General features: G+C 37.7%; 2 protein-coding genes across 4 annotated transcripts; both read right to left on the bottom strand.

Annotated features, from left to right (window-relative positions):
* Positions 1 to 1,521: 1,521 nt before the first annotated feature.
* LOC137106912 (uncharacterized) lies at positions 1,522 to 8,502 on the bottom strand. Its single transcript, XM_067490982.1, has 10 exons — positions 8,404 to 8,502; positions 7,684 to 7,785; positions 6,932 to 7,054; positions 6,665 to 6,781; positions 6,429 to 6,551; positions 4,036 to 6,043; positions 3,768 to 3,809; positions 2,569 to 2,631; positions 2,390 to 2,421; positions 1,522 to 1,691 (listed from the first exon to the last, which is right to left on the bottom strand). Exons 5-10 carry the CDS (start codon positions 6,549 to 6,551, stop codon positions 1,674 to 1,676), a joined length of 2,286 nt encoding a protein of 761 aa, XP_067347083.1. The 5' UTR covers positions 6,665 to 6,781; positions 6,932 to 7,054; positions 7,684 to 7,785; positions 8,404 to 8,502; the 3' UTR covers positions 1,522 to 1,673.
* Positions 8,503 to 8,814: 312 nt separating this feature from the next.
* Positions 8,815 to 15,271, bottom strand: LOC137106910 (N-lysine methyltransferase KMT5A-A-like). 3 transcript variants are annotated; one of them, XM_067490981.1, is made up of 6 exons: positions 14,791 to 15,271; positions 12,718 to 12,833; positions 12,141 to 12,297; positions 11,684 to 11,876; positions 11,425 to 11,520; positions 8,822 to 9,226 (listed from the first exon to the last, which is right to left on the bottom strand). In XM_067490981.1, the coding sequence occupies exons 2-6, from the start codon at positions 12,824 to 12,826 to the stop codon at positions 9,053 to 9,055; spliced, it is 729 nt and encodes a 242-aa protein (XP_067347082.1). In that variant the 5' UTR covers positions 12,827 to 12,833; positions 14,791 to 15,271; the 3' UTR covers positions 8,822 to 9,052. The 3 variants fall into 3 exon arrangements, 2 of the variants coding, with proteins under 2 accessions (XP_067347082.1, XP_067347081.1); XM_067490980.1 differs by having other exon boundaries at positions 8,824 to 9,226; positions 14,129 to 15,271; XR_010912035.1 differs by lacking the exon at positions 12,141 to 12,297 and having other exon boundaries at positions 8,815 to 9,226; positions 12,718 to 15,271.
* Between the last annotated feature and the right edge of the window lie 1,883 nt (positions 15,272 to 17,154).

The raw sequence follows: 17,154 nt of genomic DNA, 5'->3' as shown, positions 1-17,154 counted from the left end.
CAAATAAGTTCTCCCTTCAGACCTCTTCAAACTGCCAACCACCTCCCACAAATAGGCCTCTAGGAGTTTTTTTTTATTTTTTTTATTTGGGGGGGGGCTCCACTTTCCAACTAGTCATCTTCAGTGACGTGTGTGCAGCTCTAGGTCTGGAGCTGGATAGCAGCAGACAGGACATCTGCTCTTCATATCCGCCTGGTGTGTTGCACAAAGTGGACTCTCTTAGCTCCAGCCATGGGCCCAGCGGCTGCACGGCGGGCACAATTCCCTTTCCAAACACAACTCGGAAAGGGGACTTGTTTATCCAGCCATTTGAGGCTTGGATCGAAGGGAGATAATGTCTGGATGGGTTTGAGTCTGTTTTCCATGTACACACACACACACACACACACACACACACACACACACACACACACACACACTTGTTTACCTCCCTTGCGGGGCCCGCTAGTTTTTTACCCACTGGTAGGGTCCACCCTATCCAGTGGTTCTACACCGCTATAAAAAATCACACAAATCTAAAAAAAAATTAGAATTAAAAATTTCACTTTTAAATCACAGAATATAAAACTTAATTTTTCATGCCCGTTTTTTTGTTGCTTGTGGGGTCTCTTTCTAACGGTCAGTATTTATGAGATCCACCTTCACACACACATGCATATTTCCAGTTTACGTGTCTTAGCAGGGAACAAAATCTTCATCTGGAGAAATTAGTTCTGTTATTTTTCCTTTACCTTGTTTTTAAAGAAAATGCAGGGCAGTATCAGGGATTTATATTCTACTTTACATTCTCTCTATTCCACATCTGTTATTCCTTTACACCAAACATTTCACATTTTGCCACTTCAAGTTAATGAAAGATAAGAGCATTATGAAGACGACGATATTAGAATACTCAAACTTGAATCTCTTCTCAATTACCAAACCACGCGGTATAGGGATTTTCCCTTTTATTTCTGCAGTTTGCTGTTTTACACAAAACATTTCAGAAAAAAAAAAAAAAAAACTCAAGGATTTGAGCTTATGGAGCACATATTAACATAGCTGGATGCAAAAACTTGCATCCAACTTATTTTGAAAGAGCAAAAATTGGCTTATACAAATCAAATGTTAATCACTTTATTACCATTTTTACCATTTCAAAATAAGGGAATGTAAACTTCTGCTTTTGCATAATGAGAAAAAACAAAAGAGACTGCAGAACAGAGGACACCAACTGTAAACCAATAACATAGCCATACTCTTGAACTAAAATTCTGTATGTGTGTGTAGTGTGTTCTTGCTTCATAAATGAAAAATATTTGAGATCTGTAGGGTAGTGGGAAGAATTTTGTGATAAAATGTCATAGCTGAACAGACACCAAAGAGGGCATGGTGAAGGAACTGAGAAAAACATGATTACCTTCAAACAGGCATCAACAGAAAGTATAGAACAAAGGACCAGCCTTGTGTTTCTACCCGTTCATTAAAGCTCTTCTACTGTACCTTTCTTCTCATGGTAGTAATTCGATTTTTTATGAAGTATTTAACTGCTTTCCAGTCTCGGTTTCCCAGAGCTTGAGGTTCTGCAGCAATGCAACGTTCACAGTCCACCTTACCTGGAACTTGTTTCATCACTATACATTTTCGTAAATGCTTTTCTACTGCAGCACATTCCTCTGGTGTCCAGCTTCTTTTCACTGCAGTTTGATTACCTAAATGTGCATAAGAAGATCATATTATATTTTAGATTTAAAAACTTCAAATCTTAACCTGAAAGGAAACACAACTAGATTAATCACATATTCACTGCAGTACTGAATTGGTTCAAAGGCCATAAAGGACTCCTCCACAGTCATTCAGTTTTGGGAAAGACTATGTTAAACCCAAACTGCTGTATACTTACAGACCTCCAAATGGGGACATTATACCCCCTACACACAGAAACCATGTATGATGTGTATCATCTTCCTCTCCATCCCCCATCTCGCACATATCCATTCTTCACTCCACGAGTAAACTGATTGTGCACCCTTCAAAGCCTTCCATAGTTAATGCAATTGTTACCTAGAGATTTAAAGTTCATATACTTCACTTAATGCCCAACTCCACATTGGTTATAAACAAGACCAAAATATACTACGTCACTGAAGTGGGTGATGCCCACGGATGCCCTTCAATGACCTGCATTTTTTGAGCAGTGCACTTTAAACGTTTTGTGATGGTGATGTCCTAGTCTAGTAATATCTGCTTGTGTACTAACTGGAAGTGCTGGTAAGAAACTTGGAAATCGAAAGGGCCTGCTGGTCCAAGAAGGAACCACTATTCTAAGCTGACCTCTCCTTTTAGCCAACTTCCTCTGGTTTTGGCCACTTGATGAGGAGGTACATTCTTGTAGGGATGTCACACTGACCTCATTCTCTGAAACCAGTGCCATACTGGTATCTGTGTACAGAAAATAAAGAGTTAGATATGCAAGATTAATAGATCTATCAATAGATTTACATTGCTCAAAAGAATAGCTAGTATAAATTAATATAATTTAATATGGCAAGTGTGTCTCTTAATGATGAGCTAACTCCATGATGGTACCTTCTTGATGGGATGCCACACTGTCCACATGTTTGGTCCCCTGTTCTTCTGGAATACCGTAATCTGGGTACAGTAAAAAAAAAATTACTACAAGTACTTAAGACAGTTATTTAGAACTAACATATGAAGTAGCTATTAGTAAAGCTGACTGGAGCTATCATGCATAACTGATCATATGGGATTGACAATTTCTATTTCTCCATTTTGCCATGGTTTTGTGTGCTGTGCTAAATCAAATTTACATGTTAGCAACCTACAAGGGTTAAAAAGTCTGGTTCTGCATGAAGGGGTGAGATTTGCACATGCCCAGACCACTCCTATATTGTATAAGTTTGAAAGATAATGTGAAATTACTCATTGTTCCTCTTTAATTTTGGTGCAGTTGTTTGCTAATTGGGGTGGGAGAATAATTTTGTGGTCAAATCCTTCAAGCAGCAGGTCCACAGCTTAAACACCAAAATATTGAGCACACAAACAGTACTACATACCAACTAACCGCTCACTCTTCATTTGATAAAAGCTAAACAAATGTGATTTAATGTAATCTATATATAACAAAACTATGACGACAGTTACAGCATAACAAATATATAAGCACTGCTGCTGAGATTAACATAGAAATTACTTTATTTTGTTAATTACTAATGATACTATAAGTTTATATTTTTTAGCTTAATTTTCTCAACAGGTTGGATTTCCATATCCCACACCTAGAGAAGCTCAGTTGGACTACACAGAAAATGCAACTTGATATATGGGCAAAAATAAATAATTAAAACAGGCTTGGATCCACACTACTTTATAGTTGTAAGTTGTAAGAATTCTTTTGAACTTTGGAATATGTGTGAAAAGCTTTTTGACTTCACTAGAACTGCACCCCTACAGGGAGTTTACAGCTTTTTTCTATTGAGTGGAAAACAGCGGTGCCTTAATATTAATTCCCACTGACAGTTTCCCATGATTAAAAACTTGATAAGGACACCCCAAACAAAAGAATTCTCATATGTACTATTTTACATTATAGAAAATAGATGCTGGCTTTAAAAAAATAGCAAAATTATTCCTAAATGTGGTCAATAGCTACAGAAACCTGCCAGCATTTAATCGTCCAAACAAAATCCACATGCACTAGTCAAAAGTATTCATATCCATTGAGAAATCATTCATTCCAACCACTTAAGATAAAACAACATACATACCTTCTATGTCCTCTTGTGAACACTCCTCCATGTCAACAGTTTCTAAAATGTTAATTGATAAAATGAATTGGAAAGCTGAAAACTGATGTGATCAAGAGTGTAATAAAGTACTGCATAAATTGCTGACTGTAGATAAAGTTAATCTACAAAACTCGCCCTTTTCATAAGTCAATTAGTTAAAGTGAAACATTTAAAAGTAGGATTAGACAGAAATTGTCCTTTTTAAATGTTTCTTTTTTTTACATTGACATATAATAAGTCTTAATACCATTCACATCAAGGTGAATTTCATCCAGACTCTTCCCTTTGTACTCTCCTAGCCGTCCCTGTTCCATTGCCAGGAGAACTTTACTTATTTTTGCTAGCTGTAGGGTGCCCTCTGGAAGACGGTAGTGCTTTCTGTGTACTTCAATGTTATGCCCAAGAAAATCTGCCAACTGGTCAAGTTCTGTAGTCTTGAGATTGAGAACGGTGGATAGGGTAGCAATGTGTTTCCTGAGTTTTGTTGAGGTTAGTGCTTTGGGAGTTTTTATGTCATCACATTCATTCACAAATTGTCTAATGCAGTCTGAACCCCTGAGGTAATGGACAGATTGTGGTAATGCAAACAAGTATCCATTTTCATTAAACACTCCACATTCTTCTCGCTTTTCAGTCAGAGTATCAAGTGATTCTCTCATGTCTGGAGTGAGGAGAACAGGAACTTTCCTTCCTCTCTTTCCTACTATGGTTATCCGAATAAAATGTTTGCAAAGCTTCTGCTCGAGTGCTGTAAGGGCCAAGTTAACATCTTCATGTGTTTCTGATGTGTCTCTTGATAAGTACACTGACAAAGGCATTCTGGATACCTCTCCTGCTCTCCGGCGGTTAAAGAGAATAACTTGTGCCAGTGTCACTCTAGCAAGGTCTTTCCAGTTTGAGGGTGAAGGCTCTTCTTTCAGGGCATTCAATTGTTTCCGCTGTTTTCCAGACAAGTAGCAATGAAGATTCTGGACATCCTGTGTGAATGGTAGAAGTTGAGGAGAATTCCACTTGGTCTGGTCAAGCTGGGTTAGTGCTTGGCTTGCAATGTCAAATTTCCAACTCTCTTGGTATAGCTGTGCAAAATCCTCAGCATCCTTGACAGTTTGTTTATCTTTGTTCTTTAATCCTTCAGACTTGAGAAACATGGCCAAAGAATGCAAGCTGTGTCCCACTTTGCGAGCAAGAGATGGACGTTGATATCTGCCAGTTTCATCACTAAATCCAGCCAGGCATCTTGCAGCAGTGACAACATGATTGTACTTTTCAGGTTTTATGAGATCTTTGATAGTCTTCACAAGTGCAATCTTTTTTGCTTCCAATAGCAGTCTACCAAGCTCTCTCAGCTTTTGTCGAATGTACTGATGTTGGCTGATTACCTTCTCATTCTTCATAAACAGCCTGTAACCATACTGTAGAATGCAGTTGTCTTCTTTAACTGCTACTGCAATCTTGTCTTGATTCATATCACTTAAGAACTTCCAGTATGCTTCACTTAATCCAGGTGGAACAGGTTCAGCAAAAGCACACAATGCCTGGACTCTTGTTTTTCCTGGTTTAGATGGCTTCCCCTGAGGCTTGAACCTGCAGACCTTGAAATGTCGCCACATCACTGTTTTTGTGAACAATCCATAGCAGTACACACAATGTGTATATTCCTGTCCTTCTTTTCTTTTCTTTGGTTGTTTCCATGGGATGAGTTTGCCTTTGTGGCTCTCCAAAACTTCAGTGTTGTGCTCAAAGTTCCCCTTATTTCGGATATAATCTAATTGCAGTCGCCTTTCTTTTGAGTTCTTTGGCAAACTAAAAGCTTTGGCAACATCAATCATATTTTTGTGTTTACGCATCAAATGTCTTGACATTTTCTGAACTACTTGTCCACAGTACAAGCACTGATGTTTTTTATTATATCTCCTTGACCCATCCTCCTTTTTCAAAACTGGATTAACAAAAACAGATGGCTCTTCAAGGAGTGCAGTTTCATCCTCATTTGCATCAGCTGTGCCTTCAGGAAATCTTTGTGTGGAATCACAACTTGCAACAACTATGTTTCTGCTCTGACTAGACTCAGACTGGGTCTGACTAGAAGACTTGCTTCTTCTCTGACTAGTAGATCCAATGTTGTTCTCTCTCTTTTTTTCAAGGGATAATTCCAAGCTACCATCACTGTCTGTGCTTTCTTCCCTGGGATTTGGAATATACTCCTCTTCGCTTTCTCCACTTGCTTCATCTGATTGTATAAGACTATCTTCAATCTTTTAAAGAAAAAAAAAAATGTTGTTAATATCTTTCCCTACAAATTATTGTGTTAGTGTGACAACTTGGCTACACTTTTGTCAACTGCCTGTTAGAATAGTATACTCTCTATAGGGGCATTAAGTGAAATTACTTTCATTCAAAGTAAATTCACAAATTTGAGATATGTTAAACTATTGGGACAAAAAAAATTGCAAACTATTTGAATCTACAGCATAAAACTGCGCAGGCGTAGTTTAAAAAATGACTTCTCCGGTAAAAGTGCAAGTGTTTAAATTATGCAAACATATTCACAAAGGCACAATATTATAATTCTGAGTTTGAATTGCACTGCCCACTAACTAATAGCATTAAAGGGTAAGATAAAAAATAAAATAGACTTACAGGATGGCAACACCTTCTTCTTGGCCTTTGGAAAGCCTTTTTAGATTGTGATGATGAAGGACACTCTGTGCTGTCATCACTTGAATCATAGAGTGCATCAGAAAAATGTGGTATTCTATTCATCTGCAAAAACAGTTATGTTAAATAAAAATCATTACAGGGGAAATGCTTGGAAATTGCCTTATCCACTTAGTTGGTATTAACAGAACTGACACGATATTTTGTCAGAGACATACCAGAATGCTTTTTGTTCTTCTAAGCTTAGGAACAGCATTATCCTCATTATCAGTTTCATCCACTACAGTCTCACTCTTTGAATCTTGGAGAAAATCAGAATGATCTGGTACACTATCCTGCAAAATGGGTGTAATGTTAAGGTATGGCAATCAATTTTTGTTAATGTTTTATAAAAATCAATCACAGGACAAGGATTTTAACACTTGATGCTACACACATGCTATACACTTGACACTATGAACATTTTACTGGAATTTAAGACATACCAGAATGTTTTCTGTAATTTTGTTAATTTGGATGACTGTATGAGAGCCATCGTTTATATAGCCTTCGTCTGTATCATCAGTTTCAGAATAGTCCACTAGGGAAAAACTATTAACAGTGAAAACCTAAATGTAATAAAACAAATAATTAGAAAGGAAAAAAATATTTTAAAAAAGTAGAATAGACAAAAAACAATCATCTAAATTAGCATGTTAGTTATATTTAGGACAGGCATCAACAAGTCTCGCAAAACAACATAGAGGCTGACATGAATTACATTAAAAATATAATTTTAAAAATGCATCAAATAAATACGTGTTGCATTATATATACTTTAATTTTGATACAAACTGCTATTGAGCCAATTGAATAAAATTACAAAGAGTTGGAATTCATCTCTTCATAAGAGAATTACACAAAGTACAGGTCAACAAAAGTGATTTGTAACTAATGGCTAGTGTGACTAGTGACTCCACCTGGATTAAGTGAACTTGAGGATCCTGGGAGGGGAAGACTAGAAACTCATGCATATGACCAAATGCATCTCTCAGATTAACAGGGTGCATAAGAACTAGAAAAAAATTGTATTTACTCTTTTACCTCAACCACATGCACTCATGTTACCCAAACAGTAATCCTGACTCAAAAGCTGTTTTGGAAGAGCAGTGAACAAGTCCCTATCTTCATATGAGAATTACACAAAGTACAGGTGAACAAAGAAGGTATGTGACTAGTGTGTGCATTACTTTATTACCTGTGTGCTGGGATCATTTTTGTTTGAATCCTCACACGTAGGATGATCTATAGGGGATGTATCAGTCTCAACTGCCAAAGTAGGAGTCTGCTTGTTTTCCACCTGGTATTCAGACCGAAATCAAAAGCACATCAAGAACTGCCAGACATTGGTTATTTACAGATTCACAAGTTGTCTAAGATAGCTCAGCTGTCAGCTATTTCTAAAATAGCACTTAGCATAAAGAAATAACCACATGCTATGGCCTTTCTGCATGACTGACAACAGCATAGAAGTGGATGCAATGGATAACATTCAAAATACCTTCTGAAAACATGAAGCCCCTAAAGAGGTGTAGCATTATAACTATAATAACTTGAGGTTTGACCCTGGCAGGTATTAAGGCAATGATGTAAAATAACTATAAGTTAGATCCATACGGGAGGACCCCATAAGGGGAGAAACTATTAAATTCTGAGTGTGTGAGATTAACTGACTACTTGAGGGCCCCATAAGTGGAAGACTAGAAACACAAGCGAATGAGCACATGAGTCACTTAGGTTAACTGGATGCAGGAGGGCCCCATGAGAGAAAGACTAGGAAGATTTGTCAGGTTTACTCTTTTCCATCAAAAAGTTGTTTTGGAAGAGCAGTGAACAAGTCCCTATCTTCATATGAGAATTACACAAAGTACAGGTGAACAAAGAAAGTATGTGACTAGTGTGTGCATTACTTTATTACCTGTGTTCTGGGATCATCTTTGTTTGTATCCTCACTCGTAGGATGATCTATAGGGGATGTATCAGTCTCAACTGCCAAAGTAGGAGTCTGCTTGTTTTCCACCTGGTATTCAGACCAAAATCAAAAGCACATCAAGAACTGCCAGACATTGGTTATTTACAGATTCACAAGTTGTCTAAGATTGTTTAGCTGTCAGCTATTTCTAAAACAGCATTTAGCATAAAGAAATAACCACATGCTATGGCCTTTCTGCATGACTGACAACAGCATAGAAGTGGATGCAATGGATAACATTCAAAATACCTTCTGAAAACATGAAGCCCCTAAAGAGGTGTAGCATTATGACTATAATAACTTGAGGTTTGACCTTGGCAGGTATTAAGGCAATGATGTAAAATAACTATAAGTTAGATCCATACGGGAGGACCCCATAAGGGGAGAAACTATTAAATTCTGAGTGTGTGAGATTCACAGATTACTTGAGGGCCCCATAAGTGGAAGACTAGAAACACAAGCGAATGAGCATATGAGTCACTTAGGTTAACTGGATGCAGGAGGGCCCCATGAGGGAAAGACTAGGAAGATTTGTCAGGTTTACTCTTATCCATCAAAAAGCTTTTTTGGAAGAGCAGTGAACAAGTCCCTATCTTCATATGAGAATTACACAAAGTACAGGTGAACAAAGAAAGTATGTGACTAAGTGTGTGCATTGCTTTATTACCTGTGTGCTGGGATCATCTTTGTTTGAATCCTCACACGTAGGATGATCTATAGGGGATATATCGGTCTCAACTGCCAAAGTAGGAGTCTGCTTGTTTTCCACCTGGTATTCAGACCAAAATCAAAAGCACATCAAGAACTGCCAGACATTGGTTATTTACAGATTCACAAGTTGTCTAAGATTGTTTAGCTGTCAGCTATTTCTAAAACAGCATTTAGCATAAAGAAATAACCACATGCTATGGCCTTTCTGCATGACTGACAACAGCATAGAAGTGGATGCAATGGATAACATTCAAAATACCTTCTGAAAACATGAAGCCCCTAAAGAGGTGTAGCATTATGACTATAATAACTTGAGGTTTGACCTTGGCAGGTATTAAGGCAATGATGTAAAATAACTATAAGTTAGATCCATACGGGAGGACCCCATAAGGGGAGAAACTATTAAATTCTGAGTGTGTGAGATTCACAGATTACTTGAGGGCCCCATAAGTGGAAGACTAGAAACACAAGCGAATGAGCATATGAGTCACTTAGGTTAACTGGATGCAGGAGGGCCCCATGAGGGAAAGACTAGGAAGATTTGTCAGGTTTACATCAAGAACTGCCAGACATTGGTTATTTACAGATTCACAAGTTGTCTAAGATAGCTCAGATGTCAGCTATTTCTAAAATAGCATTTAGCATAAAGAAATAACCACATGCTATGGCCTTTCTGCATGACTGACAACAGCATAGAAGTGGATGCAATGGATAACATTCAAAATACCTTCTGAAAACATGAAGCCCCTAAAGAGTTGTAGCATTATAACTATAATAACTTGAGGTTTGACCTTGGCAGGTATTAAGGCAATGATGTAAAATAACTATAAGTTAGATCCATACGGGAGGACCCCATAAGGGGAGAAACTTTAAAATTCTGAGTGTGTAAGATTAACTGACTACTTGAGGGCCCCATAAGTGGAAGACTAGAAACACAAGCGAATGAGCATATGAGTCACTTAGGTTAACTGGATGCAGGAGGGCCCCATGAGGGAAAGACTAGGAAGATTTGTCAGGTTTACTCTTATCCATCAAAAAGCTTTTTTGGAAGAGCAGTGAACAAGTCCCTATCTTCATATGAGAATTACACAAAGTACAGGTGAACAAAGAAAGTATGTGACTAAGTGTGTGCATTGCTTTATTACCTGTGTGCTGGGATCATCTTTGTTTGAATCCTCACACGTAGGATGATCTATAGGGGATGTATCGGTCTCAACTGCCAAAATAGGAGTCTGCTTGTTTTCCACCTGGTATTCAGACCAAAATCAAAAGCACATCAAGAACTGCCAGACATTGGTTATTTACAGATTCACAAGTTGTCTAAGATTGTTTAGCTGTCAGCTATTTCTAAAACAGCATTTAGCATAAAGAAATAACCACATGCTATGGCCCTTCTGCATGACTGACAACAGCATAGAAGTGGATGCAATGGATAACATTCAAAATACCTTCCGAAAACATGAAGCCCCTAAAGAGGTGTAGCATTATGACTATAATAACTTGAGGTTTGACCTTGGCAGGTATTAAGGCAATGATGTAAAATAACTATAAGTTAGATCCATACGGGAGGACCCCATAAGGGGAGAAACTATTAAATTCTGAGTGTGTGAGATTCACAGATTACTTGAGGGCCCCATAAGTGGAAGACTAGAAACACAAGCGAATGAGCCTATGAGTCACTTAGGTTAGCTGGATGCAGGAGGGCCCCATGAGGGAAAGACTAGGAAGATTTGTCAGGTTTACATCAAGAACTGCCAGACATTGGTTATTTACAGATTCACAAGTTGTCTAAGATAGCTCAGATGTCAGCTATTTCTAAAATAGCATTTAGCATAAAGAAATAACCACATGCTATGGCCTTTCTGCATGACTGACAACAGCATAGAAGTGGATGCAATGGATAACATTCAAAATACCTTCTGAAAACATGAAGCCCCTAAAGAGTTGTAGCATTATAACTATAATAACTTGAGGTTTGACCTTGGCAGGTATTAAGGCAATGATGTAAAATAACTATAAGTTAGATCCATACGGGAGGACCCCATAAGGGGAGAAACTTTAAAATTCTGAGTGTGTAAGATTAACTGACTACTTGAGGGCCCCATAAGTGGAAGACTAGAAACACAAGCGAATGAGCATATGAGTCACTTAGGTTAACTGGATGCAGGAGGGCCCCATGAGGGAAAGACTAGGAAGATTTTGTCTATGATAGCTCAGCTGTCAGGTATTTTTTGCATCATTGTATTACTACTTTACCTTTGAACTGGCATCATCTGTTTTTGAATCTTTATGGGAAGGATGGTGTATAGGGGAAGTCCCAATTACCACAGCAGGGGCCTTCTTGTTTTTCACCTAGAAATCAGATGAAAAATAATAACTTTTAGGGATATCACTTAATCTTAAAAGAACATGGATACACACATAAATTTACAAAACAATGGAAAAATATAAAAGTTGTTACATTAGTCAGTACAACTTCACACGCAAGTTAGTATGCCCTATTTAACCAACTCACCTTTTTACGCCATGGCCATTTTGAATCACCATAGTTGTAATCAATTTCCTCTCCTATCTCTATTTTCCTAACTGCAAAGAGGCACAAATGTGGCTTGCCATCTACTATGATTTTTTTCATGATGCAGTTTGGAGATTTGCCATTGTCATTTACTAATCTTCCAAGAGAGCCATCTTCCTTGGATGCATCAATACTAAAAGGTATAAAAGGTAAAACATTCAAATGTTAGTTATTTTACAAAAATCAGGCTTCACAGTGTAAACATATTTAAGAACCATAAATAATGTGTGATAACAGAAACTTCTAGACTGGCTCAGTCTAGTTTAAAATATCAATACTTAGAAGTGATAGCTTGAATAAGATTTCTCCTTCTTTTTGTAATTCATCAACTATTCGAAACTTTCAGCTCTTAAAGACTTTCTACATTTCTTCAAAAGATGTTTTGTTATAATCTTACCACCAGTGATGATTTTGCCACTCAAATTCAAACAGAAATGTACTCTCTATCTCTGTGTAGTGTCTTGACTGGCATTCTTCCACTGATATAAGTTGACCCCTGTACTCCAAGACAAAAGCACCTGGGTCGACGGGCTGGCTAGCGAACACTCCTCTTCCTATAAGGTTATTTTAGATATACATTTGATTAACAGAAACAATGAGCTGTCTTAACCTTTAACATACAGCATGACCCACCTCTTGTCACTTAAATGTGGTGCAACAATAACAAGAAAGAGTATAGCCTACTTCCTTTACAACCAACAGCTAGACCTATTGAGTATCAGCACAATGGCTTCTCTGGAAATGCCAATATATATCTGTTTCTAATATGTAGCATAAATATTTGCTTTAATATATGTATGAAATTAATAGTAATAGTAAAAGACCTGCTATCCCTGAGGGAGGACATGAAGTTAGTTGGTGTGAGTGAAGAGGATGCAGAGGATAGAGTTAGATGGAGGCACATGATTCGCTGTGGCAACCCCTGAAAGGGAGCAGCCGAAAGGAAAAGAAGTAAAAGACCTGCTATCCCTTACCTTTGTTAGTGTCAATATATCTTTCTATAAACCCAGGCTTGTCCCTTGAAGATTGAATGTAAGACTTTGCATCCTCAGCAGGCTGTAGTCTTGAGTTCCGTTTACTCATTATGGCTCTGTGAAACAGTTTTTAAGTCATAACACAGGTTATCTTATTAACTAATCACCTGAGTATTTTAATATTTCATGGTATATGGTCTATGTAGATTGCTCAACAGAAACCCAGGAATATTCAAAATAGCAGACCATAAATATAAAACACGAGGTATATTCAAACAAACAATAGTCAAACAAATTACTCCCTCTCCTTCTTTGCTAACCTGTCCTTTCCTAACCATATTCCTTGAGATAGGAAAAAACTACTGTGATGCTTAGAGAAGAGAACCCAACAATCCAATGTTCCAAAGATGATCTACAAAAGGTTTATTCAGGACACCTAGCGAAACATATTACTTCATTAAAGCAGGGATTTCAGCATTTAACATAAAACTATTTTCATAAATGAAATACAGCAAAAAAATTGGATTTAATGTAAATTAAGTAAAGGTTATGTTCCAGCGTTAATTTTACTGTTATCATTACAGGATCATCTTTATATATGGAGGACTTTAGTGCTTTCTACAAGATATTATGAAAATCCTGGAGCTTAATGGTAGGAGGATTCATCTCCAAGAAGAGAGAACTGTATGCATTTATACACATAAATCATTATTAAAATGTATTGATTAGGCCATTTATAACTTATTTCTGACATGGAGACAGTATAAACAAACAGAATCTAATATTTATTATTTACCTACCCTTTGCACAAGTGACATGCCAGATTCACACATTATATAAATGGCATTCTAAATATTACATAACATCCATCTTTATCAAAGCTGTCATATTTATTTTCTAATAGGTAAAATTTAATTTGTTGACCAAGGTAAAAATATATTTTTTTGTCATGAGTTTTCTTTTTTACACAGCAGGCTAAACTTATGAGGTTATTTGTGGATAATGAATAAAAAGAAGTGAAAAAAGTCAGCTAAAAACCATCACCTTCCCCTCTACTTCTCAATGATCCCCTTGAGCAAGGCCAAAATCTGAATCCTACTAATTTTTACACATTACCATAATAAATATTAGGCACTTGTACTTCAAAAAGGGGAAAATTTGCTCCCACCCCCATTTGCAGTACAGTTCCCACCCCTTAAAGTCCAAGTGAATATTGTCCTGAAGAAACACCGAACAATTTTATCAGTGTTATCATTTACTTAGCTAATGCTAGCGCTAATGCTAGCGCTAATGCTAGCGCTAATGCTAACGCTAGCATCTTGCATGAGATGGCACTTTACAAACGAGTTAAAAACGCTCATTACCAGCTCTTTGTTAGCATTGATAGTATTTGAGGTATAAGTTGACTTACATTTCTTTATTGTCTTGTATTACTGCCGTAGTGATTTTGTCCTGTTTAGTCCACAAGAAGCATGCGGTCTTCACCGAGCTGCAGTCATGGTGCATTCAAAGCCCGCAACAGTGTGGGTCTTTTCAGCATGTATTTCTTTTCAATGTATTTCTAACTAAACCTGATCCTTTAACAAAAAAGCCTCTTCCCATGATTTGAAGCAAATTGATTGATTCTTTTATTTCCTTATGGATCAATATTTGTCATACATGTAATTTTATGTATTTTGAAAGTTTAAAAGTAAGATTTTAGTGACATGTAGATGTACAACATGTGTGACGTACGTGCCTTAAAGGCAACTAATCTCATCTAGCTACGATCCAAATGAATATCTTATCTTATAAAATCAATTGTATTTTAACCTTCAGAGAAAATGTGCTAGATACGTATCTATAACATTACAGCAGTAGCTACCGAGCTATAGATCACTTTACAAGCTGTAAGCTATAACATAGCTAACATTAGAAGGTAGTATGGTGTTGCTAACATTACCAGCCAACATGCTGTAGCTAACTTTAGCAACTATAAATTTATATTACAACTTCACTTTGTACCCTGCTTGCAACTCTGCAGAGGATAAAAAAGTTAAAAACTGTAAAAAAAAAATCAGAAAAGAAACCTACCTGCTCCCTTCATGAAGTTTTCATACTGGTAAATGGCACAATATTCTGTGGTTTGAGGAAATGGGCGTGTATCCCAAATTGGTGACGGTGACGGTGAAGTAGCCAATCAAATGTCTTCTTATCATCAGGGCTGTACTCTGATTGGTTGAAATGTTACACACTTCCGAAAGTGTGTATCTTTTGCAATACCAAGCCCCTAGCACTAGTTGGCAGTACTGAGGATAAATTTTACACACACTTCACACACACTTTTCCAAAATTTCTGACCTTGTGGGCCAAATGAAAAAAAAGCAAGAGCAACATTAGGGGAGGCTCCTGAGCTGCTTTTTGAATGAAATCTTTGTGGGGCCCAGCATTTTGGGCCCCACAAAGGCTTTGGGCCCCACGCTGTTGGTGGGCTCCTTGCCACTGGGCCTCACCAAGTAAGAATTGCAAGTGCACACACACACACACACACACACACACACACACACACACACACACACACACACACACATCTGTGTCTGAGTTTCACAGTCACAAAAAGTCAACGGAGCGGCTTTAAACGGAGCTGGTGTACGATATACAAACACATGCAGCAAAAGCAGAGCACAAATGTAAATACACAGGTAGGCCAATGCATGCATCACCAAACACTTAAGGAAGACATTGGTGGTCTGTAATAGAACATTTGGATCATGTAAGAAAAGGCAACAACCTCTGGAGAAAGAGAAACCATCACAAAGTCACATGCAACTTTTTCTTTTTTTCTTTTTCTCATCAACAGTTTGAGAAAATCTCTCCCTACAGGTCACAGAAACGTCTTCACATCCATTTGCAATGCATTTTGTATCGCTCCTCTGTCACATTTCTTTAATAACAACCACAATCTCAGACATCCCATCACCCTTTTGAGGTCAATGTATGAAAAAATCAAACATTTAAAAGCAGCAAAAAATGATTTATAAGCGGTGTATTTCAGATATGAAATGGCTGTGGAGTATCTCCCAGTGATGCCATTACTTATTTCTGAAAGCCCACCTGATTGTAGTCAAACACAGCCACCTAAAAACACCTAAAATGGCTCAATAAAGCACCTTGAGCCATGATTGGGATCTCACTCATATTCCCTCGTCACTAAGATGAATGCATTTGCAGGGGAAAGATGAAAGAGCGGGCTGAGTTTTAATAAATTCTACATGATGCTTCCGCCGCGGTGCTCACAAGCCGGTGACAACTGCATTTATTTAAAGACAGTTTGATAAATTCATTTGTTTTTTTTTTTTGTTTTGTTTTTTTATATTTCTCCAGATAAAGACAGTCACACGCGAATAATGACGTTGACTGAAAAACGGCTAGACGTTGTTGATTTCATTCACTCCATTCACATTCTTCTTGAAATGTTTCATCTCTTTCCTCTTTATTATTTTGTACTTAAAGAGAATAAAAATGCAACTTCACAACTTGTTCACGGGGATTTTTTCATTTCACTTGCATTCTTGCAAGGAAAGAAACCAACACCGGATCTCGATAAGAGAAAATTTTGCAACTCGACCGACACATCAGATAATTGGTCAGAGGTCACACGGGAACACATTGGAACGCACGAGGAAACACGTTGCAAACATGTTGCAAACTTTTTCTCTATCTTTATTTCTATATTTCTGCGCAAACAAAAAGCAAACTAACCCGTTCTTAATATAGATATCAGCTGCATCTGCATGTGTTTCGCTCAGGCTAGCAATATCCTTCAGAGGACAAAGTGTATGAAATGAATCAATAAACTCAAAAGTCCTGAAATCTCAAATCGATTAGGGCTACAATGAAGCACATATTACTTCAAAATGGAGTTGCATTAAGTGTCAGATTTCAGTGATAAGCCTGCCTTCATTTGGGTTTCGCTGGTTTTCTTTTTTTCTTCTTCTTCCCCTGATGGGACGCATGAGTGGCGACTCCTTATCATTCATGCCATAAAGCACTATCTGTGTCTCTTATCACCTGTCTCTGCACGAAAGAGGAAAAGAGAGTAAGAGTATGATAGAGAGGGAGAGAATGAAGTACATAAAGCAGCACATGATAAAAATCGCTGCTGCTGCTGCTTCTGCTGCTGTTGCTGCTGCGGCCGTGGCCACATCCATGTACACCTGTATGAGTGGACACACACAAACACACACAAACACACACACACACACACGTATCAAACAAGGCCATGGCTCTGACATGCTCTTATCTCATGTAACCTTTCGGCATGAACAAACCCTGCCCAAAAGTACAGAGGAAATCTGAAGGTTTTTCCCTCCCTGTCTGTTCACTCACGGCCTGTTGTCTTTTCGCTTTGACTCTTTTAGAGCCGACATCTTTCATGAAACTGACAGAACATGTAAT

The sequence above is a fragment of the Channa argus genome, chromosome 21, assembly GCF_033026475.1.
Source record: "Channa argus isolate prfri chromosome 21, Channa argus male v1.0, whole genome shotgun sequence".
NCBI lineage: Eukaryota > Metazoa > Chordata > Actinopteri > Anabantiformes > Channidae > Channa > Channa argus.
Note: the sequence above shows the minus strand (reverse complement) of the source record. Positions and strands in the feature narration are given on the sequence as shown.